This window comes from Equus caballus, chromosome 4, assembly GCF_041296265.1.
Source record: "Equus caballus isolate H_3958 breed thoroughbred chromosome 4, TB-T2T, whole genome shotgun sequence".
Taxonomy (NCBI): Eukaryota; Metazoa; Chordata; class Mammalia; order Perissodactyla; family Equidae; genus Equus; species Equus caballus.
In genome coordinates, this window is record NC_091687.1 from 24,093,508 (window position 1) to 24,121,174 (window position 27,667).

At 38.5% G+C, this 27,667-nt stretch overlaps 1 protein-coding gene across 3 annotated transcripts; it reads left to right on the forward strand.

The window, feature by feature from the left end:
- Window positions 1–27,667, forward strand: VSTM2A (V-set and transmembrane domain containing 2A). 3 transcript variants are annotated; one of them, XM_005609150.4, is made up of 5 exons: window positions 1–857; window positions 2,640–2,806; window positions 4,002–4,052; window positions 7,202–7,538; window positions 25,772–27,667. In XM_005609150.4, exons 1-5 carry the CDS (start codon window positions 779–781, stop codon window positions 25,858–25,860), a joined length of 723 nt encoding a protein of 240 aa, XP_005609207.1. In that variant the 5' UTR covers window positions 1–778; the 3' UTR covers window positions 25,861–27,667. The 3 variants fall into 3 exon arrangements, with proteins under 3 accessions (XP_005609207.1, XP_001498695.2, XP_014594479.1); XM_001498645.7 differs by having other exon boundaries at window positions 223–857; window positions 25,650–27,667; XM_014738993.3 differs by having other exon boundaries at window positions 236–857; window positions 25,512–27,667.

The following is a 27,667-nucleotide window of genomic DNA, read 5'->3' on the forward strand; positions in this document are numbered from 1 at the left end:
GTTTTCATCGCCCCAAGGCAGTCTCTTTCACCCTATTCCCATCGTGCCCCTCCTCTTCAACAATGCCCCAACTTCTTCCTCAAATCTCTAGCAACTAGCCCCCAGCAATCCTGCACGGCAATCCTACAAACGTGCTGTCCTCTTAAACACAGAGCAATCCGATCCGCCAAGGCAAGAAAGAGTCAATTGTTGGGGGGAAAAGGCAAACTGGAAAAAATAGATGCTCTTGCTCTCCAGAAGGAAAATGTAGACGGAGCCGCCGGGCCCGGGCCCTCTGCCGGCTGTGCGGCCGAGTTCCCGGCGGGTGGGGAGCTGTCCGGCGCGCAGAGAGTTAAAGGCATCATCGCAGCCATTAGAGGGAAAAGTTGCGGCGCGAAGCCCGGCGGAGTCCTCCTGCCCGCCCCCCTTGCCCACTCCCCACTTCCCGAGCCAGCTCGGCGTTTAGGGAGGGCAGTGATCACGCCAGCCGCAGCGGCAGGCTGACGTTGGACGAGTTGCCAGGTAGCTTAGAGCAAGCATCGAAGCAGCGAGGACACTTCCCAGCGTTGCAACCCGGGTCTGGACTCGCAGCCTGATCGAATCCGAGCCAGCTGGTTTTCACCTTCGCGAACTGCATTCCCCTCTCCCAAAGCCAATCCTCGCCCAGGAAGCAGCAGGATGTTTGCAGTGCCGCGACCAGGGCGCTGAGACGAAACCTCTGATACATTTGCATTCCTTTCTTTTAGGGCTTTTTGGCTGTTGGCAACACTGATGTGACCCCCCCCCCCTCACTTTTGGAATGATGGGGATCGTTTTGGCATACGTTGGATTTGTTTTCTTTTCCGTTTTATATGTACAGCAAGGTCTTTCTTCTCAAGGTAAGTCTGTGCTCACTGGCAAAATATATATGGGCTTGTGGTGTGTTGTGCGTGTGTGTGCAAATTCTCTACATTCAAAGAATGGCCAGGCAAATGTAGTGAGGTTCCAAGCAAGCAATAGTGAAATAACGTTTTGTTTGGAATTTTTCTTTAAAGTTTATTAAATAGTAGGCAAGCTAGATTTGAGAGCAAATCTGGTGCCTGACAATAAGGTGGGTTCCTCGGTGAGCACAACACAGGGTTGTGTGTGTGTGTGTGTGTGCCTTCTATGTGTGTGCATGCACAGGGTAACCACTCACGCATACATAATCATCGCAAACAAACACGGAGCTGGGAATGGGGGACTCTCCATTGCCAGTCTTCCTTCCCAGTGTCGGCAGGATCGGTTTAGAGTTTCCTTTTTCTGGGTCCGTGTGACTTCGTTTGCATATGTGTTTATCAAAGGACAGACTCCTCTGAGGATCCATAAAAAAAGCACGACTTGCATTACAAGCAGCAGGAGCCTGCTGAATCCAGTTTTTCAGGACTTTGCAGGCTGCAGTGAACATTTCAGCACCATGAACAGATCACATCTCTGCTGCCAGAAGACTGCATCACTTCTGCAAGCAGAAATGCCGTAAACCTCCTTCCAGCTTGAACAGAAAAGTCCTTTTCAGATCGGAATGTCTTTTTAAAATCTCCTGTTTTCTCTAAGTATAAGTACAGTTCCATTTCAATAGGTCATTTTGGGATTTTACAAAATTATGAAAAGAGACACTGATGGTGTCTCTCTCTAAAAATTGTAGGAAAGTGCACCCACCCTAAATCAGTCCCGCAGCCCCCTCAGTTCTGCGCTCCATGAGTGTACACTGTAGCTGTGCACTTCCATCAGCCAAAAATCTCTCTAAGACTCGTTTTAGGGAATCATCAGCTCTTTGCAAAGTGTTCCTTAGGCAAGACAAGAACAACCATCCAAAGCATTCTATGTTCAAGTGCTTTTGGGAGAAAGGGAATATCTTATTTTTGTGACTTTCACCGTGACTCCACGAATCCAGCAAACTAGCAGTGTCAAGGTTGGTAATGAAGAGGCTGAAAAAAAATCTGTCTAGAGACTTCAAAACAATCTTTAATCTGAACTAAACCCAGGTGTGTGATTCTTACATCCCATGATGTATGGCAATTTACAATACAATGGCTTGATGGGAATAAATGTGAAGATTAATTTCGAAAGAAAGAAATATTCACAGCTGAGAAAGTGTGCAACTTGTTTCATTGCTATAGCCATCAAATCACAATTGCTAATAATCCTTCTGATATGTCAAGAATGTACATTTTGACAAATAATCATGATCCATTCACTATTACATGAAAGTCATAGATTGTTTAGAAACTTGGAGGCAAGAGGCTATCCTCATATATCAACTGGACAGATTTGCCTAAAATGTACCTCACTGAATCCCTCTGTAAGTTTTGGGGAATACTGCAATCTGACACAAGGTACTTGGATCTAACTGGACAGCTTGGCTAACAGAGGGTAATAATTGGCAAGCTTGTTAACCTTTCCACTATCTGGGCTTGATCAACAACAAAGTGGTTTAGGCATGACACCAAAATTGAGATAGGAGAGAGGCAAAAGACAGGAGGTTGGGGAGCCAGGCAAAGTCCGGGATGTCACAGAAGGATTTTGTTTCTGTTTTTTTTTTTTTTTTTTTAAGTCCAAAAAAAGTGTAGCGAGCTCTCAGGGAAAGAGATGCTAGCAAGAATGGTGTGGATATTCCAAAAGGATGCGTTTCTATTTTGTAGCAAAATTTACCGAGTTCCCGCGGAACGTGACGGCGACCGAGGGGCAGAATGTGGAGATGTCCTGCGCTTTCCAGAGCGGCTCCGCGTCGGTGTACCTGGAAATCCAGTGGTGGTTCCTACGGGGACCCGAGGACCTGGAGCCCGGGGCCGAGGTGGCCGGTGCGCAGGTAGCGGAGTCGCGTAGCCCGCAACATTCCCTGCATATGTCCCACTCGCTCCCTTAGTCCTTTGGGTGTCCAGGCAGTGGGTCTAGGCCCGAGATGGTGCCTGGGCGCCGCTGAGGACCTGCCTTGCTCTCCTGGAGTGAGTGACGCCTAGAGATGCCAGGGAGTGAACTAGAACGCGTCCTGGTGCCACGACGTTAAAACCCAGGAGGAAGTCCATTGTTATCAAGTCTTTCTCGATTTAAACTGGGAATGGCCTCCTCCCTGTAGCGCTGGTTATTGTCAAGCCATCCGTGATGGCACCGCTGTGTTGGTACATCCCAGGACACGCGCTGTCCCCTTTCCAGGACCTTGGAGCAGGGGAGAGTAATTCTGTCGGCGTCTCCATCACCCCTCCCCCAAAGTCAGTTCCTCTTGTGTCTGAGGTTGGCAGAATAGAGATTGGTGAGAGGGAGCGGGGATGGGAGGGAAGGAGAAAGAGAGAGAGAAAGGAGGAGAGAGATAGAGCGGGGAGAGACCAGGGGGGAAGACTGAGAAAGAGGGAGGAGAAACAGGGAGCAGGGTAAGAAGGGAGAAGGGACTAGAGACTGAAGGCGGGGGGAGGGGGGAGGGCGACTTGAGAATAGACCGGAGAGGAGGGTGGAGGGGGACCGGAGAGGAGGAAGGGAAGGGGAGGAGGGGAGGAAAGGAGGAGGGGCCGAGAAACGGGGGGAAGAGGAAAATGGAAGTGGAGGCAGAAGAGGGACAGGATAAGAGGGTCAGAGGGGAGGTTGGACACAGAGTTCAGCAAAAGGCGGCGGACGCGTCAGAGCAAGAGAAAGAAAATCAGCCTAAGAGCCCGGGGGAGGGGACGCAGGCCGGGTAGAGACGCGGAATCCCGTCCCAGCAAAGTCGCCCCGCGCGCCAGCGCCCGCGCCCGCCTTCCCCGAGTCCCTGCCCTCCCGGGAACCGTGCGTCCGGGACCATCAGAGCGCGACCGGCAGCGCCCCCGCGCGGTCCCGTGCCGCTGCAGGGAGTCCCCGGCCACCGGACTGGGTCGGGCACGTTCCTCCTCCTCCGTCTCTTTTCTAAACCGCTCCAACTGAGATGTTTCCACAACAAGCACTTGGGTCGTGTCACGCAGGCTCTGCAGAGTGCGCCCGGGGCCGGACCGCGACCGGCCGGGCTCCAGTCTGAGGTTCGTCTCCTCCTCCTGCAGGTGGAGTTGGTGCCTGACCGAGACCCGGACAACGACGGAACCAAGATCAGTGTGAGTATCACAGCGACAGGCGACAGGGGGCGCGGGCCTCGTCAGCTGCCAGGCAGGCCCAGGTGAAAATCAGTTAACACGAATCTGAGGTTTTTAAAAGCCTTTTCATGTGGTCCCTAAAAAGGCAATTTCGCAAGTGCAGGCGAGGGCCGGTTTTCCTTTCTTCTTCACTGGTTACATGAAACTTGAGGCAGATTTGGAGTTGATAAAATAAAATTACTTATTTTAATCACGTAAATATTTAAACAGTTACTAGAGAATCATTTTGCCACCCAAAGCGGTGTGTGACACTTTTTTTTCTTGCTCTTTTTAACAGTTACATAACTGTAAAAGCAAGGGGCTGCAATATAGAAAGAATTATCCTTTAATAGGAAGTAAAACACTAACATATGAAAATCTTCCTAGGCAGATTAGGCAGAAAACATTTAAAGCATCCAACAGGATGTTGAAAATGTAATGAAAACAACTCAGTTTTCAACGTCATTCATAATGCATGCAATGTATTTCTAATACCAATGTTCAAAATCATATAAATATAAAACCAATAGCCAATATAAATATAAAAACATAATTGGAGGAGGTTAACCTATTGAAAATAAGAGAGGTGGGTTTCTACTCTACTGGTTATTACTTTTTACAATGTGTGTGAAATTAGAAAAAAGAAGAAAATCTTGCGTCTTTACTATACCTCAAAGGGAGCCACATAGAAGCACTTTATATTAATAGAACTGGTTGACTTGTTGATAAGTAGTAAACAAGTTTCCATTACTAGAAATGAAATAGTTATATAATAAGAAAGGAGAAGACCTACTAAGTATAAATGTATTATATATAATATAGAAACACACATGTATATGTCTTAGGAATCTAAAAATCCAGTGACGCATTTAAAAAGGAAATTTATTCTGAAGCTTTTAAAATAGGGTAAAGCGGTGTAAGATTGGAGTTACATCATAACTAAAAGTGTAAATATATATTGTAACTAATAGAATCAAATTCTGTAATCTAAATGTATAATCTCAACATGAAAGAAAATATCAAATGAAAGCAAGATATAAACCAGAAACTCAAATTTATATTCATAAACTCATTGACATTTTAGAACATTTCAATTCAATTATTCTTATGTCACAGAAACTTGCTTTCAGACAGGGTTAGAAAAGCTTGTTGGTAAGATCAATAGTTTACAATTTTTTCTTAAATATTTCACTTTTCATACACACATATAATTGGATAGATTGTTTATTGACTATTTGTCTTTGACCTTTCACCCATGCCCACATCCTCCAAAGACCAGCAGTGAAATAGCCTCACACATGCTGACCTAGAGAAGCAGTCAGGTAGATAATCATGCACACAGCTGCTGACAGTACTATCTAGGCCAATAGTTCATAAAATGTAGTGGATTGGAAAGAGTTCTAGATACAAACTGAGGTAGAAAGTCATTTGTTCCCAGTTTACCTACTGTGTGACCTTGAACATAAGTCCTAAACAGGCAGTTGTTGACTTAGAATTTCCAGGAGACCTTGTATAAAATACTGATATGGGCTTCATGCCCCAGAGATCTAGACTTAATGTCTCGGCTTTAACCAAGTGAGAACATTTTCTAAGAGCTCCTCAGATGATTCTAATATGCAGTGTTAAGAATCACCAGCCCAGGGGCCAGCTTGGTGACATAGTGGTTAAATTTGCATGCTCTGCTTCATTAGCCCGGGGTCCACAGGTTCAGTTCCCGGTGCAGACCTACACGCTATTCATCAAGCCATGCTTGTGGCAGCATCCCACATACGAAATAGAAGAAGATTGGCACAGATGTTGGCTCAGCAACAATCTTCCTCAAACAAAAAGAGGAAGATTGGCAACAGATGTTAGCTCAAGAGCAGTCTTCCTCACCAAAAAAAAAAAAAAAGAAAGAATCACCAACCCAAACCTCCTAGGCCTCAGTTTACTGTAAAATGGGATCATAATAATATAAGTACTCTGACTACCTCAAACTTTATTAGGAGACTCAACTAAGAATATATTTGAAATTATTAATTTCCATTATTTTTATACTATTAGTATATTTATATGTAATTTTTCATACACATAAATATATACTTATGGTTATGGTTAAAATGTTGGAATCTATTTGTATACATGGCTCTATATGTAAAAACAGATGAACACTTGCCACGTTTTCTTAATTATTTACCGCCATTTGAAAGTGTAATGGCCGGTAGCAGAGTAACTTTTGGCCTTCTTCACTTCTTTTCTCTATATTTCAAAATCACCCAGATCTTTAATTCCTGAATGACTTATGCAACCCATCATCCTGTCAATCATGGATAATATATAATATATATCAAATCTAGCTGTTCTGATAAAGATGCTTATGGATATGTATACAACATATTATATAAAATTTTATGTTATACATAATCTTATATGTTAAATATAAATATTATCCTGCTATTAATCTGGCATAAAAATTATTAGAAGAAATATAATTTCAGTTTTGAAAATCAAACCAGTGTTTAATTAACGGTGTCTCAAGTTCCAGTAGCATAAAGACCCTGGAATGTCAGGGGTGTGTACTCTGGGCTGTGCGACTTCAGGTGGTAGTGGTCTGTACCCTGAGCCATGGCCCCCATGACTGCAGGTCAGATCACACCAAGTCAATGCAGTCAGTACCTTAGGAGTCATCCCAATGTGGGGATAAAAGCACGTTCTCACCTAAGCTCTATCGTAGCCAACAAAATATTTTTGTGATTGCTCAGAGTCGTAGCTGCAACATAGAGAAGAAGCTATATAACTATACATTCGACCCCATTAGGTTCCTGTGTCATTCGGCTGAGCTAACCAGGAGAGGCCAGTCCCATGACTGGAAAGTGGCAGAGCTGCTGCCAGAACGTGGGAAACGGGGGTCACAGGCTAGGCTAATGGAATGGGCACTGGCTGGATTGAACCATGATCTTGGGAATCCAGTTATTCATAGACTAGAATACATAAGATCTTCAGATTTGACTGCTAAGAAAATAAAAAGCTCTCTCACTGTGGCTATGAGGCCATTAAGACCCTTTAATTTGCCAACATTAGCAAACACAAGACAATGTATGAGAACAAAATCATTTGATGTAGCCCTGTATTTTTTAACTGCAATTTTTCAGACAGTGAAAGTCCAAGGCAATGACATCTCTCACAAGCTTCAGATTTCCAAAGTGAGGAAAAAGGATGAAGGCTTATATGAGTGCAGGGTGACCGATGCCAATTACGGAGAGCTTCAGGAACACAAGGCCCAGGCCTACCTGAAAGTCAACGCCAACAGCCATGCTCGGAGGATGCAGGCCTTTGAAGCCTCGCCCATGTGGCTGCAAGATATGAAGCCTCGCAAGAATGTCTCTGTGGCCATTCCCAGCAGCATCCACAGCTCTGTCAACCAGCAGATGCGCCCCACCTCCAGCCCTCAAGCGGTAGCCAAAATACCCAAACAAAGTCCACAATCAGGTATGGAAACCCATTTTGAGCTTTTCATTTTACCACTCACAACCCCTCCACAGGAAGATCAGTCAAGTAGAGTAGACAGATGTATGTATGATGTTTTTTAAAAATGGAGACCTAGTTCAGTTGAAGTAAGAATAAGACAGGAGACATGGAGCCTGAGGCTGGCTTCACAGAGGATGTGAATTGGCCTGTTAGTGGCTGGCAGTGCTTCATGTCCAGAGGATCTAAGAGCTGGACTTTTTCTTTTTTCTTCTTCTGTATTTACACATTATAAGAACAGTAAATCATGTGACGTTGGTTGCATTATAAAATTCATGTTCATTTTCTCTGCAGATTTATGTATTGAGAATGACCCAAATTAAGCAACTTTCACTTAATCAAAATGTAAATGAAAGAGAAACACCACATTTTCAGCCACCCATAGCTTTAGGCAGGACTGTTCTCCAAGGGCTTTTGATTTAGAAGGAGAAACTTCAGCTGCCTGTGAGGAAAGTGATGATGATAATGGGAGGAAGTGAGGGGGGATAAAAGGCAATAAGTAGTGGAGAGATAAGGCAACTCCTGTAAATGTGCCTTTGATGCTGTTTCAGAAGCTTAGTCACACATTTCCTAAGTCAGCTGTGCAAGTTAAAGCTGTTCTGAATAACATTAATTTATGCAATCATTCAGCCAATGGAAACTCTGGAAGTTTTAACCTTGATGTGGGGTAGCGGCTTCTTGGAATGAGCAATACTCTGCATGACCCCAGGAATATTCTGTATTTTGCTCAGACACTTCTCATAATATTATAGGACAAAGGGAACATAAAAATATTTATCATTCTTTAACTTTTGTCTTTACATTTTATCATTGAAGAAGTATTGATACTACTATTGGTAATAGAAAATTATATGGCCAACATTCAAAGTATCTTTAGCTATTAGATTAAAAAGTCTGGTCACTTTATCAGGATGATTCATAAGGATCTTGGCTTAGGGTCCCTGCAACTTGGCACTGCTTTTAAATGCAGGTGAGCAACTATCCCAGCATGCCTTGGTCATGGCAGTTTCTGTCAGTCTGCTAAGTAGAGAGCTTACCCTCTGAAGCCCAGTTTGTTATGGCTATGTCTTATTTTTCTTTTTATCATCTCCCTGGTTTTACAAATTAAAGAACAAAAAAAGCATAGCTATAAAACGTGTATGTGTGTGTGTGTGCATGTATATAAACATATACCTATATAACAAACACATATATATGTATGTACCTAATGGTTATAATTTTTGTAACCATTATTTGATAAAGATTTAATGTCTTCGAAAGCGTTGCCCTCTCCACTTCAAGCTGTTAAAAGAAGAAACTAGACACTATATGCAAAATTACAGAGTAAACTCATCAGATAATTTACGACCTAATTAATGAGAACTCCAAATCATGGGAGTGAAATTATTAGCCTACATAGAATATTCCATTCTGTGGAATAAAATCCCACAGATTACATATTCTAAATGAAGATTCTAAGCATGGAATGAAATATTCTATTTCTAAACTATTTATCTTTTTGGATTAAATGTACTCTAAATGTACTCTAAAAATATCTTTTATTTTATTTTAATACCTCTTTCTTAGCACTGTGATGGGAACTAAATGGTAAGCTCTAGATATCTTCTAACAATTTTCAAATAAAAATCCCTGCTCATTTTCCACCCTGCCACCTGTCTCACTCATTGCCTTCTCTAAAGTGAAGGTAAAAGGAAGGAAGGGGTGCTGACTCATGGAAGCCTGTGTTCATTAAAAGCCCTTTCTACTAAAAGTTGTCTGCTTATAACAAAGATTAATCTGAAATATATCACGATTTTTAATTTCTATTTTTTTCTGCCAGTGAATTCTGGAAAATATTTCATATACTTTTCACAACATTTTCTAACTTTTAGTTCAGAAGCTGGGGTGCCACAGTCACCCTTTCTGTTCATGTGTAAGTGTCTGTGCTTGCACAATGATTGTATAAAACACAGTATCTGGGATGGATTTTTATATATTATATTTATATTATATATTATATTAAATATTATATATTACAGTAAATATTATATAATTATACACACATTCTGATTTATAATTTTGCTTTATAATTTCTCAGGTTATATTCAAATAAATAAAGCTGATTTCAATACCCATGCTTCATTTACTCACTCATTTATTCATTCTCCATCCTCTCAAGAGCTTATATACCAGGTATAGTGGTGCAAAAATGGAAGATACATTTCTTCTCTTCAGAGAGTTTATATTTTAATTTGTGAGAAAGCAAAATATCTATAAATCCCATTTATCATGCATCTTTTCTTACTCTATTAAAGGCAAGATATGTTGAAGACGCAGGGATTAAAATCTTGCTTATTTTCACTAATACAAGGTGGCATGCTTCATCCTTGGAATACATGACACTGTTATATCAACCTGTGTCACAAAAGACTGGTCTATCTGGCCTATTGTTTTCATCATAGCCTTTCACTTCGTTGACTAAATTATACTCAACTCTTAATTCATAGTATTTTCCTCTCAAGAAGTTCTGTGTCTCTGTAAAGTATTAGCTGAAAATAACTTTGTATACCCTTATATAATGTCCAAATTTTCATACAATTAACCAGTTTTACTAAAGCAAAAGTTTTCATGGAAAAAGGTAGTCTATTGCCATCTACATATCACAAGATAGAGAAAAGATTTAGCTATTATTTAATATAGCCAGTCCTATATCTTTTTCAAATATTTTTCCAAAAGTTAGTGAGCATGTGATGGTCCCCTCCTGCTTGAATCTGTTTTTCTTTATAACATCTATTTTTAAATTCCTTTAACTCTACCTCCATTTCTACCTCCAGTTAGAACCAAAATAATGAAGAAAAATTATAAAGCAAACAGATAAACAGAACTTGGCTTTTGCAATCCCTTAAGAGTTTCCCATGCCTGATTCTTTTGAATTCTCTCCAGTTTTGTGTACCCATAACTAACGTTGAAGATGTGAGGAGGAAGAATTCCTGATTCTAGCATGGAGTGGTTTAGTTCCATCTTCACAGAGAGCACAGAGACTTACTTGAGCTTCCTCACCTCCACCACATCCCCAAATACCTCCATGTACTACACCATTCTCTACTCATTTCTTCCTTTCTCATCAAGTATCTCTGCTCCTTTCAGAAGCCAGACATCCCCTCCATACACCACTTCTCCAGTCCTTCCTTTGTTCCTCTCTGTCTTCCTTCCCCTCTACTGGTCTCCTTCCTGTGCTCTTACAAATAGGCAATCAAAACTGTGCAAGGAGGCTCTTGCCCCTGCCCTCCCTCAGCCTGGCATTACACGCCTCCCCCGCCCCAAGGTGCACACCCTCCTGCAGAGGGCACCGTACATGTGCACTCATCTCTCTGTCCTTACTCTTTAGTCCCTGCATCTCTCCTTCCCTGTCAGCCCTGCTGGAAATGCTCTATGGCTGGTCATTGGTCTCCCAGTCTAGGCACCTCTCAGGTCTTGTCCTCTCAGTTTCTAGGCAGCATTTGCCCACTTGTCCTCTGGTTATTGGTGGTTAGTGTTTCCCTCTCTCTTTGTTGGCTTCTCCTCTTAAATTCCTCTCTTAAATGCAGTTCTTTTCTCATTCTTAACTCCCTAACCTTCTTATCCATTTCTGTGGTGTTTACTGCTAACTTTTCCTTAGAAAACTTCTCCGTTCACATTTCTAATTCTGATTTCTTTCTGGAGATGCAAACTAAGATTTGCTGTTGTCCCCCAAACATCTCCACATTCTTGTCTACAAGCACTGTGGCAGAGTAGAGATGGCTGCACATTTGTTACATTCCACTCATTGAACTGTGGTGCCTCTTTTCTGCCCTTGAAACTGGGCTGGCCTGTGTCCACTTTGACGGTAAGCTATAAAGAAGTAATGCCAGGCAAGTAATTATAGCCTTTAACAGGACTGGCAGCTTCTGGGGTGGCTTCTTAGAAGCCAACCACCATATAAGAAGTGCAGCTAGCTTGAGATCACCTTACGGGGAGCAAAGCCCACACATTGTTAACTTCAGCCGCAGCTGCTATTTCCTAGCAGCAGGAGAGATCCCAAGCAACACTGCCCAGCCAAGCCCAGCTGACACACAGACTCGTGAACGATAATAATACATTTTTGCTTTAAGGCGGTAAGTTTTAGGGTGGTTTGTTTCACAGCAATAGATACCCAAGTCAGGCACCTAAACTCAAATATTCAAAACTGAATTTATCTTAGTTCTCTCACAGAGAAGAAATGTTCTTCTCATGTTCCTGAACTCTTTTAATAACATCATCATAATAATAGATCTGATGGAAACCTTGAAAATGTTCCTATCTTCTCTTCCCTTGGCAGTTCCACACTGAATTAGTCATTGATTTCTACTAAATGTCTCTTTAAAATATCCTTGAACAGCTACATCTTTTGCATCCCACCAACGCTGGCATAGTTCTCAACATAGGCCCTCTGCACTATTCCAACATCCCCAATAGTTTCCTTGTTTTAACTCTAATACAAGGACCAGATCACAGCAGAGCAAGTATTAAATAATTACTATCTCCAAAGCACTATCACTAACTTTTATTGTCTAATTTCCAGCCCTGTTTCACAGAGTTCCTAATCTTCACACATAATCTTCCTAATTGGTATTTCCTGAATAGTTTCAGAGACTTCTTACCTCTATGACTTTGCAAATGCTGCTTTCTTTGTGTGGGTCTTTCCCTGTTTGGCGAGTTCCTACTCAAATGCAAATTATTTGATGAAGCTTTCTTCTGTTGTCTTAGAAGTGGTTGTTTCCTCCTTCAGATCACCACAGCAATTTGTTCACACTTACTTTGAAGCTATCGTCGTGCCTCATTATTACAGTAATTTTTCCCTGGGGCTTTCCTCCTTCTGGTGCTGGAGTCCCACATTCTTGGAAACCTCCTAGTCTCAGGCACAACATGATAGTTGGCCGCCCTACTGGAAACTTCTTGGCTACAAATATTAGAACTTGCATTTGCAATTCTCTAAGTGCCTAGAACAAGTGGAGCTCCTGTTTGGGGGAGAAAAGGAAAAGAGAGAGGGACAGGATGTCTCTGTTTTGATCTCCTTTTTTTTATAATTACGTTTGCATAAATATATAATATTGCCACTATTTCAAAATTGATCAAGACTCGTGAACGGTGTTTCTCAAAGTGTGTAGTGCAGATGACCTATGCCAGACTCACCCGGGAGCTTATTAAAAATTCATATTCTAGGACTCCACCCAGCACCTGTTGAATCCAAATCTCTGAGTCTAGAAACAGAAATAGATATTTTTATGTGAATTATGAGAATCATTAGCTCTAAAAAGTTCTTAAGAGTGAGAAAAGGTTTTTTTTTTCTCATTTACTATGAGATATATGTGCATGTGTGCATGTGTGCGTGATGTGACAAAATATGTTTACAGAAACTGGCCTTTTGCTGTTATTTCTTTTGCAGTATGGGGATGGACTTTTGCAAAGCTGTTCTCTTCACTCCTGTGATAGACAGCTGACACTTATGAGAAACTGGCCATGGTTAAGGTGTAGTTATGTTTCCACGTGTGGAGTCTCTAGTTGCTCAGCAGGAATGCTGATTCTCTGAACTCTGAAATATGATTGTTGTGTTTTCACCATGAGGTGAACCTGAGCGGTGAGAGGCAGCTGCTGCTACAGCTGCTGGAAGCCAAGAGCTCCAGAAGCTCCTCTGCTGCTGATCAACACGGCAGCTTTCCAAAAGTGGCCAGATTTAGCAGGAATGATCTTAAACAGAATTTGAAGCTGGTAGAGGGGAGGGAGATGACGAGCTGAGAGTCCTGTTTTCCTGACTCAAAATATGAGGAAATAGTGCACTGCACCTGGGTATGGAGCCAATCACCAATTGTACTATTTAGACCTTAATGTTGATTTTGGTTTAAATGATCCAACTTGGCTGCTTACACAGATTAAATGAATTTGATCATTGTAATTCTGTCAGTTAAAAGACTGCTATGGAAATCAAGTGTCTATGAATAAGATGAAAAACAGATTTGAGGCAATACTTTGGATAATACAGGCCAAGGAATCTGCTAGAGCTGTGTTTGAACCAGAATTATGTATATTAAGAGTCTATACTGGCTAAATTCTCCGGCAAACCATGTTTAACTTAACTTATTGAAATGCAGTAACTAGCTGGGTCTGTAAAAACAAGGCCCAGCTGTATGCTGGAAGAACTTTTCAATATGTGATTGGCCACATTAAGGTTCACTTGTGATTACCAGGAGCTCTGTAATTGAGGAGACATGAAGCGGAATTTGCCAGTGTTCTAAGTCTTTAATGATTTCATGATCCTTGAAATCTCAGGAAGCTGCCAGAGGAGCAGCTCTCTGGATAGATGACCAAAGGGTTGAGAAGTTGCTGGAAGGACTTCACTCTGTTGGTGAAAGTGACACACATCCTAAAAGAGAAAAGAAGGACAAGGGCTTATTCTCCCAAGGAGCACTGTAGCCACCTGTAGCCTGACACAGGTATATTCACCTCAGCTGCAAAAGGCAGAAATTAAACAGGAAGATGCTCCTTAGACCTGCCTCTTGCTCTGGCCATTCACAGGTAGAGGCAGTAGGCATAGCAGTTAAGGAGGAAAACTGTTCACATCTCATCTCCATCACTCATAGCTGTGTATGTCTCTGTTTTGTGTGTTTGTCTTATTTATCAAGCAGGAATTGTAGTACAATCCTCACAAAGATTTGAGAATTAAATGAAATTATATACATAGAGGGCTTGTCACTGAATAAGCCCTCGATAAATGGTGACTAGTTGTATAAATATTACTCTTATTGCATGAGCTTATGTGTTATTATTATCGGCAGCAATGAAATGATGAGAGTAAATGGTCTACACTATCGGCTCTACTGTAGCAAATATTTTCCTTGTTGAGTGCATGTAAGTGCTGAGTTAAGAAAGATTCAGTCTTCGTTCCTGGCCTATGTTTTATTGTTTATAATTTCAGAGCTGTCTTTTTTAATTCTGTCACAATGCCATTAATTGATGATAAGCTTCCTCTATATAACCATACCATATTAGCCACCAGCTGTCTTGCCCAAGGTTGAAAATAGATCCGTATTGTAAAACATATTAAGATTTCAAAGGATTTTTAAGAATTTGAACTGTGTGACCTGAATAAACAGGTATTTGGAAGCCACAATTATACAGACTAGCTGCTTTCTTAATTAAATTCAAGTTTTCAAAAAAACCCTCAGAATTTTTAACATCATAAAATAATTATAGATACATCTAAAAACATAAATGAGTGAGAATGTTGTTTAAAGCTTTCGAAAGAGAGAAAAATAAAATGGATTGGGACCCCTGTAATAAGATCAGCCCAGTTTGTGGTCGTCGATGGACACATGTGACTCCTATTCACTCTCTACCAGCTTGTGTGTTGAGTGAGCTGCGCACAACATCTCTGTGAACCTCAGAGTCCTTATTTATAAAATTGGGGTAGTAACAGCAACGCCCCAAAGGCCATTTTCAGCATTTCATGACATAATGTATTTTAAATACGTAGCAGAATAAACCTGGCTCAGGGTGAGCACAGCAGTCGTTGGTGCTTGTCCTCTTTACCTACCAGATGTTAAAGTATATTATTAAATAACCATCACTTAAGAGGATCGTAAAGGAACATAAATATGAGTAGAGATGAAAGAAAATAAGAATCCTGGAAAGCTCTAAAATTATATAAAATAAGGTAACATCTGATGGATTGAAAAATATAATATTTAAGGAAGGATTTATTTAATTAATAAATGACAAAATGAAATGCATTATCACAATTTATAATAAATACCCCAATGAGTTCCAATTAATTAAAGAACTAAGCAGAAAAGAAAATTAATATAAAGAAGATTAGCATAAAATCTAAAATCTTAAATTTACAAAATATACAAATGAAAATAACATTTTACTATAAATAATTGAAAATATTTGTTTAATTAAATGTAACTAAAAAGTGATACAACGGATGAGGAAATATTTGTGTCTAATACTTACCAAAAGAAGGAAAAAAATGTCAATTTTACAGATGCTAGGATTATGTAATCCACTTCAAATGACTTAGAGATATCAAAAGTGATCATGTAGTATGGATAAAGGAAAGATAGATATAAACTTAAGACCATTCTCTGCATGACAGCAACACCCAAAGAGAAAATATTTGGGGCATAATATACAATCCACAATAGTAACAACAAGCAAAAGGTATAAAATATCTAGGTTTTTTTTTTTTTTAAGACAATAACAAATAGTGGTATAAATATGAAGACCAGAGTTTAGGTCTGAATAAATGAGTAAACACGCTATGTTTTTGGATGGCCAATGTCAGTATTGGAAATATATCAGGTTTTTTGAAAGTATTTATAGACTTGATGCGGTCCCAGTCAAAACCCTAGTCACTTTTTTAAATTTGACACATATAATCTTGGCAAAGATTTTTAAAATCAACACGTGTCATCAAGGCGACAGTGACTCAGGCATTCTGCTGTATTAATACTTGCACAGTGAATTGGTACTTTCTTCTGGAAGAAAATTTGGTAGGAAAGATAAATCACAGAGCTTTGTCCTTGAAGTGAGCCTCTTGGGGGGCAATTCCATGGAGGTCAGTCCTGAGGCAGACCCAGACCCATGCGCAGGGATGCTGATCACAGAGGTCTTCCCATAACTGGAAGTACTCAAACGGCTGAGAGTAGGAAAGTTACCTAATGAATGTTCTAAAACTAGGCAGTGAATATCAAGCAGCTTCGTGTTTTTAAGCTAGAATCATGTTTTTAAATACTGTTTAATGAAGTTTAAAACGGCTCAATACATACTATATTGTGAAAAAATATAGAATACAAAACTTTAAATCAATCTGAGATATGTGCATAGAAAAATAACAAGAAGTAGTATATAATGTGTATCAAAAATCAAGATGTTATGACTTTTAATTATTTTGTTTGTATTGATAACATTTGTACAATGATAATTTTTTACTTTTGTGACCAGAAAAAAAAACATTATTTAAAATTTCCCAAATTTAAAAATAGACCAATAACAGGCCAGCTCATGAGAGACAAAGCAAACAAACAAATAAATTATAGTCCACAAATAAAGAAAAGCAAAGTAAAATAATGGTGTGTGATTGTGTAGCTTCTGACAAATTTAAAAAAATACACCCATGTACCTGTGTGTACATGTGCACATACGTATTCATGCATACATGTACACATGTGTACATAGGTAAAAAGCACTATTATGAAAGTGATGTACTCAGAAATTACTAGAGGCATTAAAATTAAGAACATTACACCTTATGTTCTGGGAGCTAGGGGGAGAATCTGACAAATTACTCTTGTTGTTTTTCTAAACATAATGGATATGATCTTGATAAATTTGTCTCGAATAAATAAATCAGACGCATTAAAGCCTATAAATAAAATATCATGCAATCATTTTTCTTCTCAATAGTATGACTCATTTGGCCCCCATTCGGAGGGAGAGCAAAAGTGATGAGCCATGGTACAGTCATTGAGAGTGTCCGGGAAAGTCAATACACTGGAAGATTTATAAATGATAGTTATGTTTTATTAAATATGACTGCTTCAAAAAAATCTGAGAGAGCATTTCTGCGTAATTCAGAATCCTATATGTATAAAATAGACCCAATATAGGTTAAATTCTTAGTGTTTAAATTAAAGCAAATTGTAGAAGCTAGGAGTTATGATTTTTTGTTCCATGAACAATGACTGCAAAGTTATCGAAAAAATAAAAAATAAGAAATTAGGTAATTTTATCTTCACAGACACAAGCAGTTTAATGAAGATTAAATAATGCGGTGAGATATTCCAAATTTGAGAATGTAAAGGTCTCAAGCGCTGTGCAATAGGGAGTCTATTCTGTGAGTGATTTTTTTCTTGTTTTATTTAGATGTCTTATAGTTACATCTTTGGCAACATCTCCAGTCATTTAGAAAATATTTTATTTTTCATTTTTCTGCTTAAACAAATTTATATATTCTGAAGGCAATTTTTTCACTTCTCTTAACAATGTAAATAGTTAATTGGGAAAATTACATTTAGGGAGCAAGCAGTAGAATCATAACCACTAAATAGAAAAAGAGTACTTTAGAATTTAAAAACTCACTCTATTTCCAATGATCTGAAAATATAAAGGTTGTGACGATGTAAACTGTGTCCTGACACTTCTGGTGTTATTGCAGTACCTAGCACTGTGCTAAGCACATAATTACACTTAAATAAATGTTTAGGGATTGAATGTTATGTTTTGGTTTATGTATAGTGGAAAACACTTATGAGGATAATACCGCTGCTAAGAAGATACTTGAATTTTTATGTAATTTGGTCAAGCTTTAAAAAAACAACCCCAGATCACTATGTATTAGTGGAGAAAGAGCACTGGAAAATAGCACTTGAACCATCCTCCATTACATGCCCAGAACAACAGTAATCTCCATTTATTTAAAATTATATTTAATAACAAATTATATCTAGGAAGTTTGATGAACAGTCCCTGGCAACTGCTTACTTTTATCATTTTATTTGCATTCCTTGATAAATAGGATGCAGATAAAACAACTATTGCTTTGGATATGTCTGTTAATTACTTAACTCTGATGGCTAAGAAGATAGTTTATTATGAAGATAATTTCTAAAACATTCTAATGTAGATAATTTTGAAATAGGTAGATTAAAGAAACGGGTAAGACCATTGGCTCATTGGGAAATAAATGGGTAGTCTTAAGACTTTTTTGATTTAAAACAAGTGCTTTTTCTGAAGCTATATAATTATCGCCTTTGTATATCCTGTTGGCATTAGGTCTTCAAATAATTTTATCCTCAAAAGCAAACATTACTGAACAATTAAAATTATTTTTTTAATTTAAGCAAATGACTATATTTATCAATTAATAGTGAAATCTTTACTTTTCAATTTACATAAGAAGATATGTGAAAATTGAGATCACATAAACAGCTATGTTTCTTTCCTCTTCCTTTTACTTGCATTTCTTGATTCCTCAGTTGCCATGTTTTTAAAAATATGAGATGTGCTTCCTCCTTTGATGAGGAATTTTTCTATGATTTTGGAGGTGAGATCTGTGACAATGCGCAGAAAGAGTGTGGGTAGGAGGAGGTATTCTTTATATACCAATCAGTGAGTGATTGCTCAAATACGGAAATACATCTTTCGTGCCTCTCCACTCATTAATCAACAATTCTAGCTGTGATGCACTTTTTATCAACTTCCTCCCTCAGGGCAAACTATCCCAGCCTGCTCTGGGGTAAGTGTTCTGGGATCACAGTCCCTGCAGCAAAGGCATCCCACATCGGTACCACTTGTCCTCATAATTTCCTTTATTCCATTCCCCAATTTGAATGTACTTTTTTAAGCCCTTAGTCAAATTCAGCATTATTCAACAATTTTGTCAGTGCAACAAAACCGCATGTGTGTGCTTAGCCTTAATATGGAATTTGTGATCATTCCAACAAGGCCTGAATTAATATCTAACTTCACATTAGGAATGAAGAGTTTGCTAATTAATGAAAACATACATGCAAGGGTATATTTAATCTCCTTGAGTAAACAGTTTCACGCCCTTTAGCACCATTGATTTATTTACCAGTAAATGTCATACTAATCCTAAATCATTCTTATTCATGCATTAAAGCAGTTGTTAGATATATGTGGTATTAAAACTTCATTCTTTACAAACATTTTATTTGCCTTTCTACTAATTTATATTGTTCTCCCTTGCATTTTGTCAAAGCCACTCATATTTCCATATATTTTTAATATTAGGCAGAATTGAGAAAGTATAGTTTTCAGGTATGAAGAATCACCAGATGAAGTTATGATGCAAATTAGTTTGTGGAGTCAAACAGAACTGGTTTTGAATCTAAGCTGCACCACCTACCAGCTGAGTAAACTTGAACACATTGCATAACACCTCTCAGCTTCAGGTTCTTAGTCGGCAAACTGATTATAATAATCTCCCACGATCATAGTCCGAGGTAAAGATATAACAAATGTTCTAAATAGCCGCTGCTGTCATTATTTGTTTGCAGGGGATCAATTCTTATTCGGATGAATGAATTACAACGAAAATATGTTGTTTTAAGATGTACTATGGCCTCAGCAGGTAGGGGGCATCAGTACTTTATGTGTCCGTTCTGGAATCACTGAGTCATAGAAACCCTGAAAGCCTGCAGGGGCTAGCTGTAAGCAGGAGAGTCTGGAACATTCTGTGGTCAATGGGATGTCACCCATGCTCCTTGTCCTTTAGACCTGCATACATGAGCAACTGCACTTTTTCCCTCAGCTACAGGAGGCCTCGTAACTGGAAGAGAGGTGTAAAATTGTTGACTAAAGGAAAGCAGGAAATTTAAACAGCTGCTACCAACATGCCAGGGCACGATAAAATAGACTATTTATGTATTATGTCAAAATGAAGCACATTTCTTTTAAAACAATGGATTTCTGGAAGAAATTGGCACTAGACCAATTAGAATTCTAATAAAAAGATATTCTTTTCAAAAAATTATAGGATAAAATCATCTTATTATTTGATCTTCCCCTTTAAATAGCGATTTAGTATGTGCAAACCTGAATAAAAATTGCATTAAAAGCTAGCTCAAATTTTCTCACAAAGGGCCAGCCCGATGGCACAGCAGTTAAGTTCGCACATTTGGCTTCTTGGCGGCCTGGGGTTCGCTGGTTCAGATCCCAGGTGTGGACATGGCACCACTTGGCAAAAAGCCATGCTGTGATAGGCATCCCACGTATAAAGTAGAGGAAGATGCACATGGATGTTAGCTCAGGACCAGTCTTCCTCAGCAAAAATAGGAGGATTGGTAATACGTAGCTCAGGGCTAATCTTCCTCAAAAAAAAAAAAAACATTTCTCACACAGCTATTTTCATTTCTTAAAGCTGGCATCTGTAATAAAAGAGAAGTGTGTCAAAGGAGGCCATCTGTTCCTAGAGCTGTAGTGGACACACCATTCTTTATAGGCTTAGCCTCTTCACAGACAAAATATTTATTTGACTGTTGCTTCTTTTATTATTGGAGGATATCCATTTTTAGGTTTTTTCATATGATAAACATCACTAATGCTCACTTTTACAAAATAAGTATTCTGGAGTCATACTGTAGAGCCAGAGCAGGAGAGAAATTGTTTTCTTTCTCTTTTCTTGCTAGTTTTGATTCTTCTAAATACTCAAACAAGAAAAAGAAAAGAAAAACCATTCAAACATCATACCTAAATCTACAGAGATTCCCCATATGGTGACCGTTCCCCAAATCTAACCAACAAAAAGTTTTACCATATAGAAATTAACCCATCAGAAAATATTCATAGCCAAAAGAAAGTGAATATTGAGGAGCTGGTAAACCTTAGAAGGGATAAATTGTCTAGATAGTTGTCTTAATCCTCTGAATTCAATCCCCATATCCTCCTTTGATGATCTTTTCTGGGAGCCAGGAAAGTGACTGAGAATGGTTATCCTTCTTTCCCTGTCACTAACTAATGGTGGCACTTTGAACAATCAACTTAAGCTTTCTTGGCCCCAGGCTATCAAATTTGAATCAAAAACTTGGAAAAGAGAAGTTCTTAGAAGAGGGACATGTAAGAACAATGGTAAAGCACCTCTCACTCAAATATTTCAGTGAATTTGGAGGAAACTTTGAGCTCTAAAGGTCTATAATATGCAAAGTTCAAAATATTTCTATATCATAAGACATTTGGTGTGCTGTATGGAGCAAAACATACTTTACCTATTATTAATGTTTAGGAAAAATATGAGGCTGATGATGTTTTCATATCCAATATTTATAAGTTCAGAGTTGAGGAAAACAAGTTTTATATCAAATAATTTTTTCTCTAAACTGTGCTATATCCAGTGCATTTTCTCTGAAAAGACTAGTGTACATTCGTATAATAGCCTCACATCTTGATTTACAGCTGTGAAGACACTGAGGCAAGGTTGCTTGCCATGGGGAGTTTCAGAAAGAAGTGCACCCATATTCTGAGTTGCCCTGACCACGTTACTGTTTCTGCATTTCTGTACCATTGCTTTCCTACCTGTTACCCATGTAACCTAGGCTGAGTTATTCCATGTCGCAGAGGTACATCTTCCTGAGCTGTGCGTTTCCTATGCAGGGTTGTTGAGAGGATGAACTAAGACAATGCATGCAAAGAGCTTACCGCATATTCCCTGATGCAGAGTACCTGCCCACCTCATTGTGGTTGTTTTGGAGATAGAGGTGAGCAAAGGGCGGCAGCATTATTAAATGCACCAGTGTCTTCCAGCCTCTTGATCATAGATACAGGGAAGAAATGGTAGTATAGATGGAACAGTCTAAAAAGGAAGGTGCTAAAAGGGAGCTACGTTCTTCTGTCTGGCAGACAGATGAGAAGGGCAAGGCAGACTTTATAGTCTGAAAAGTTATGTGCAGTTAAATGAGGTGGAAAAGATGGTGAACTGAGCTCTCCACAGCAGTACCTCTCTGATGATGTGGTGGTATGACTGCACACCATCTCTGCCTGCTTACTGAGGATGCCAAGGTCTCAACTACTGTATTGTGATTGTTTGTTATTTTGTCTTTTTTTTAAGAAATAGGTCAATTTTTCTATTATACTCTGAAATAATAATTAGAATGAAGATAAAATATTTGAGGCTATTATTTTTCATGTTTCTCCTTGGTCCAGCTCTCGTTGGTCACAGACACTCTCTTGAGAAATGCTTGCTTGTCCACCTCTCAGTGAAGGTGATATGACACTGACTCTAGCATGAGGTGTAAAAGGGGCTGAGAAATGAAAGCCCAGTTTCTGCACTGCTTAGACTTCTAAGAAGACTTCTTAGACTTTTCCATTTGCAAAATGGAGAAAATATCTTCTCTGCCTTCAAAGGCATGGGGAATTGCACCAGAAAGCACTATGAAAATCTTTAAGCATAAAAACAAATGAAAGCCATCATTATTAAGTAGAAATTGAAGGACATCATAAAATGGCATCCTGAGTGAGAGAGAAATCTCTAGGTTCTATTAGGCCACTCTTCACCTAGGCATGCTATCTGCACATTTTCTTCACATAATGTAGATAATAGCATCTCCCTTTCTTCACAGGGTAATTTGTTTTGGGGGCAAAAGTTTAAAAACTTTCAAGGCACAGTTTTAGACATTGAGACTAATAAAAAAAATTGCTAAACTTTTACCTCTTGCCTTTAATGAGCTTATAGTGTAATCAGTGAGATATGACATGAACATAATGAGTTACAAGTCAGTGTAGGCCAAGTTAAGGTCATAGGAGCAGCAAAGCCAAACAATGCTGAAGTTCAGAGGAGAGAGAGATTACGCTGTGTCTGCTGGGAACAGACACTATAGACAGCAGGCCATTTGAGGGCAAGAGTTACTTAAATGCATGGTTGTGATAGGTGGACCATAGGTTATCCTGTTGGGCCTGGGCACTGAGCAAGAGAAACCAAATAAAACAAAATAGGTAATTCTATTCCAACACAATGTCTGGCATACTGATGTGAAAAAAATCCAACTATAATACTCAAACAGTAATGCTCATTTTAGAAAACACAGAAGAAATGTCTTTACTTGGGATATTAGAAATGAGTGGCAGCAGAGGAAATTAGAACTTAGAGCTCCTGACTGCAATCCTGGATCTCATTATTTTACAAAAATAAAATGTTTCTATATGTAAAAATAAGAATAGAGCGTGATGAGTCGCCAAAGTTTACTTTTTACAAAATAATTTTTAAAAACTTTCTATAGGGGGCCAGCCCAGTGGCATAGTGGTTAAGTTGTCACACTCCACTTCAGCGGCCCGAGGTTCGCAGGTTCAGATCCCTGGCACAGACCTACACACCACTCATCAAGCCATGCTGTGATGGCATCCCATATACATAGTAGAGGAAGATTGATGCAGATGTTAGCTCAGGGACATCTTCCTCACAAAAAACACTTCCTGTAGAATAGACCATAGCATGTTTGATGAACAATAATGTTATATTCATTGAAAAAAAATGTTATATTCACAATGGTGTACATCTGAGTGAAAATGACTATGATAATTATTTGTTAAAATTACACAGGGCAAATTATAGCATTTTAGATTCTCGATTTCACTAATTCTTTGGTATGACAAAGGTAAGGAAGTACACATCTCACTTACTCAAGGCATAAATAAAACATAGAAAGAAGAGAAAAACAATCAGTGACTTGATGACAAAACAAATTTGCTTTAGAGTTTACCATACAGGAAAGAAAATTCTGTCTGGCCTGACAGAAATAAATTTCATTTAGTTAAAAATATGCTAGGAACTACATGCTCCTGGAGTGGATGAATGATTACAATCTGAAAAAATAAAGTACTTTGTTACAATGATATGTTGTATATCTGACGGCAGTTCAACATTTTAATAGCCTTTTTAAAAATACTCTTTACTGTATGTAATTGAGTTTCTTTCAAATTATACTGCTCATGTAAATTTTGTTTTAACTTGCACATGCTGGACATATTGTGATAGGAAATGATGAATCAAAACGAGTAGCTGTTCCCTTCATATTTTGTAGGAAGGATGGGGTCAGGCAACCCTTGAAGGGCTGCTTACTTGAGAAAGGGGCAGCGTAGTCCACGGTTGCACCAAGTTCGAGCCAATCTGCAGTGCCTGTGCAGAAAAAGAAACTATTATTTCACAAAATATCTTCTTTGAAGAGCAAATCACTTTACTTAGTTTTATTGCTTTAAGAATTTTTTTAAACCTTGATTCAATATAAGACATACTTTGTGTCAAGTCAAATGCCATTGGCTGTTTAAGGAGCCATGTAATCATTTCTTTCTTTCTTTTTTTTTTTAATTAAATGAATCCTTGTCAGAGAAACTCTCTTCAAAAGACAGCAGGAACATATATTTAATTTTGGAAACCTCTGATGCTAGTGGTTCTACATAGATTGTATACATTTTCCTTGCGTGACCTTTGTACTCAGAGCTGCACATGAGCTGTACTATCACTTTTGCATTTTTGAATCTTGTCACCCAGCTTGAATGAAGAAACACTCTCCAGGGACCCACCATTAACCTCTGGGTCTTCAGTCATTAGGTTTCTATAAGGAGATACTGTGTTAAATATATGGCTCTTCCACCAAAGAAAGGCAAATCAGTTGACAACACTAACAAAAAAACAGTAATGTGAGTCTACTCAATGGCCACTTTAGAACCCCCAAAGATTTAATCTGCAGTGACTTCTTGAGACCATATGGCTTTACCTCAATTTTTATTCTCACCACTGTGGACCTGAACATGAGTTAGCTGAAATATTCAAAAGATTGAATTTCCCTACCCTTACCCTGTTCAAATGCTTTTAACCTTTCTCCAATTAAAAGAGAAAATAAATGCTTTGAGCTTCATCACATTTTTATTTTCTTACTAATAAAGTACTAATTTAACGCATATTTGTAGCTAGAAACTTATTGGATAAAATATATGAAGAAAAAATATAAAACTACAATTGAATTCTCTCCCTTACATAGTCTTGATGTTCTTTCAAAAATTTCTATTTCTTGATAGAACTGACTTTTCTCAGATTTCAAGGATAAAAAACTTGAGAAAGATCTTCCTCTTAAAGAAAATGGCCAAATGTACCCAATCCAGAACATATTCTCCCCACCCTTGAGGAGCCTACTTCTTTCAGTGTTGGTTGTGTCTCCTGTGGTTTTACGCTTACACATTAGTAAGACAGGGGATGTGTTTCTAGCTACCAATATAGGAATGACACAGTGACTCTAGGCAATGATCCTCAAAGAATGACTTGAGGGAAATGTATTTGGATTTGTTCCTCTGAGTGTTCCCAACTATGCGATGGCATTGTTTGAAAACAGACAAAACAAACAAGACCAACTTCCTGGGACTGAAATACTTTGTATGTGTTGTTATTTGCAGTGCATGCCAAGACATTCATGAGCACCAGAGCCAAGCTGGCGAGCTAATTAAATATATATATGTATGTGTTTAAAACAGCCTAATAAGGAGCATTGGAAATCTTCAAGATGAGCGAATATCTTATAACTTCTTCCGCAGGTGCGAGGATAGCTACAAGCCATGGACTTTCTGTCCTGCTTCTTGTTTGTGGCTTTGTGAAGGGTGCTTTGCTTTAATCTAAAGTGCTGACTTTTTTCCAATATCACTTTCTCTTCTTAAAGCAAAGAGCAAATCGCCTGTAAAATCTACGGAGCGGACAGCAAAGTTGACCCTAAACTCCAAGCACCACTCTGCACCCACTGTACTCTAATTACCTACACAAGGAGCGCCTGCTTCCGGAAGCATAAACGAAGAGGCTATCACACGCTTTGCTCATAGTATTTTCTTTGGCAAATCACTGATCTTTTATTTCAAGAGAATTAATGTGAAGTAATAGGACATTTTCTAATAGCAAGATCTATTTTTTTCCTTTTCTTTTGGCTACTTAAAGCTCCATCTCACTGACTGCTCAGGGTTTGGCCTGAACATCATCAGTATAGTAAATATTTACCATGGTGACCACTCATTTCCTCCTAAAGGACCCATTATCTGCAGGAAGCAGAGATCGAAAGGCTACAGAAGATCAACTAGCATTAAACAAAATCCTCGTTTTGGAGCAAGAACAAAACTATCAACACTGAGAGTCAACAAGGAAAACATTATTTTAAATAAAAAATAGAAGAATTTTTAAATTTTCCCTTTTTTTCTTGAATTTTTCTCCTTTTTCTTGATTATAGTTCTTGTTCAATGGTGGCAATGCTGGTAACGGCCAATCTCTGTCAATCCTGGGAGGTTTATATAAGTACATTTTGAATGTTCTATATTTCAATGTATTTTAATTCATTTTGCAACTCCTGTATATACAAACTTGACAAATTCTGTAAATTGCTTATAGTATGTGTGATATAACTTCAAAGTAGATAGACTATGACCCACATGCAAGCTGATTTTTATCACTATATATATAAACATATCCATATAAATATCTATCTGTTGGGCTACCAACCAACCTTTTTTTGATAAAGCATTTGTTTTTCACTTATAATTCCTATCTTGTGTGAATTTCGTAAGGCATTGTTTCACTTCCACAGGTTTGACAACTGCAGATGGTCTCTGTTGCCCTCTGCTTCCTTATGGAAAATGCATTTTAAAATTGTATCAGTCTCTGATGAATGAATTAATTTTGTTGTGTGTATGCTGTGTTGGAAATTGCTATGTTCCTTTATATATGGTGTTTACTGAGGTTGGAAGGTCTCTTGACTCTGAAGAATGTACGCTGTCTGGTTTTGACAGCTATCCCTATATTATTATCATCATTATTATTGTCAAAAAGCAATGTTGCTTCTAGAAAATTTACCTTGGAGGTGAATGTGGGGACGGTGGAGTAGTCACCATGACTCCCTACATTTGTGGAAGAACTGTTCTTGCTGTGGCTAAAATTCTGCTTCCTTTGACCTTTATGAATTTTTGTAGCTTTGTCATTCTGTTATTTGCTGCTAATTATATTTTAATGTCTCCTAATTAAAAATTAAAATTTGGTTGTTGGCTAAACATAATATGCAAAATATGACTGTAAATCCCTTACTAAAGAAGACAATGTGTTCAGTTTTCACTAGTTAAGTGAATTATAATTTTAAATATTCCATTCTTATTTTTGTCTTTATGATAATCCAGATTATCTTTATTTAGAACCTGCTTTCTACTCTGGCAAAGAATGATAGGCAGGACTATTAATGTGTTCCATTTACACTATGGAATAGATACGGGTTGAGATAGAAATGACTTAAGTTTTCCTTCCAGAGAGATTGTTCCATTTTCTTTCATAACAAAACCAGAAGGTCATCTCTGTAGGACCATCAGCTCCCATCCTAAGGTCCTAAACTAAAGGTTGAAGATAAGGAATACCTTTGCTTTTTGAAGGTAAATGCATTGATTTTCTGCAATTTTCCTGATATTCTTGACGTTATCTTCTGAGAAATAATGTTTCATGCTAAATCTTTTATTGACATTTTTCTTGTTAATTTGGTTTATTATTTCAGTCTAATGAGAAAAATAAAAGATTTGATTCTGCTATTTTA

Bases quoted from the DNA above. Each gene is read 5' to 3' on its own strand.
- VSTM2A (XM_005609150.4), top strand. From the start codon at position 779: ATGATGGGGATCGTTTTGGCATACGTTGGATTTGTTTTCTTTTCCGTT. The intron at 2,807-4,001 runs GTAGCGGAGTCG...CTCCTCCTGCAG, and splicing joins CCGAGGTGGCCGGTGCGCAG to GTGGAGTTGGTGCCTGACCG. The intron at 7,539-25,771 runs GTATGGAAACCC...CTCTTCTTAAAG, and splicing joins CAAACAAAGTCCACAATCAG to CAAAGAGCAAATCGCCTGTA.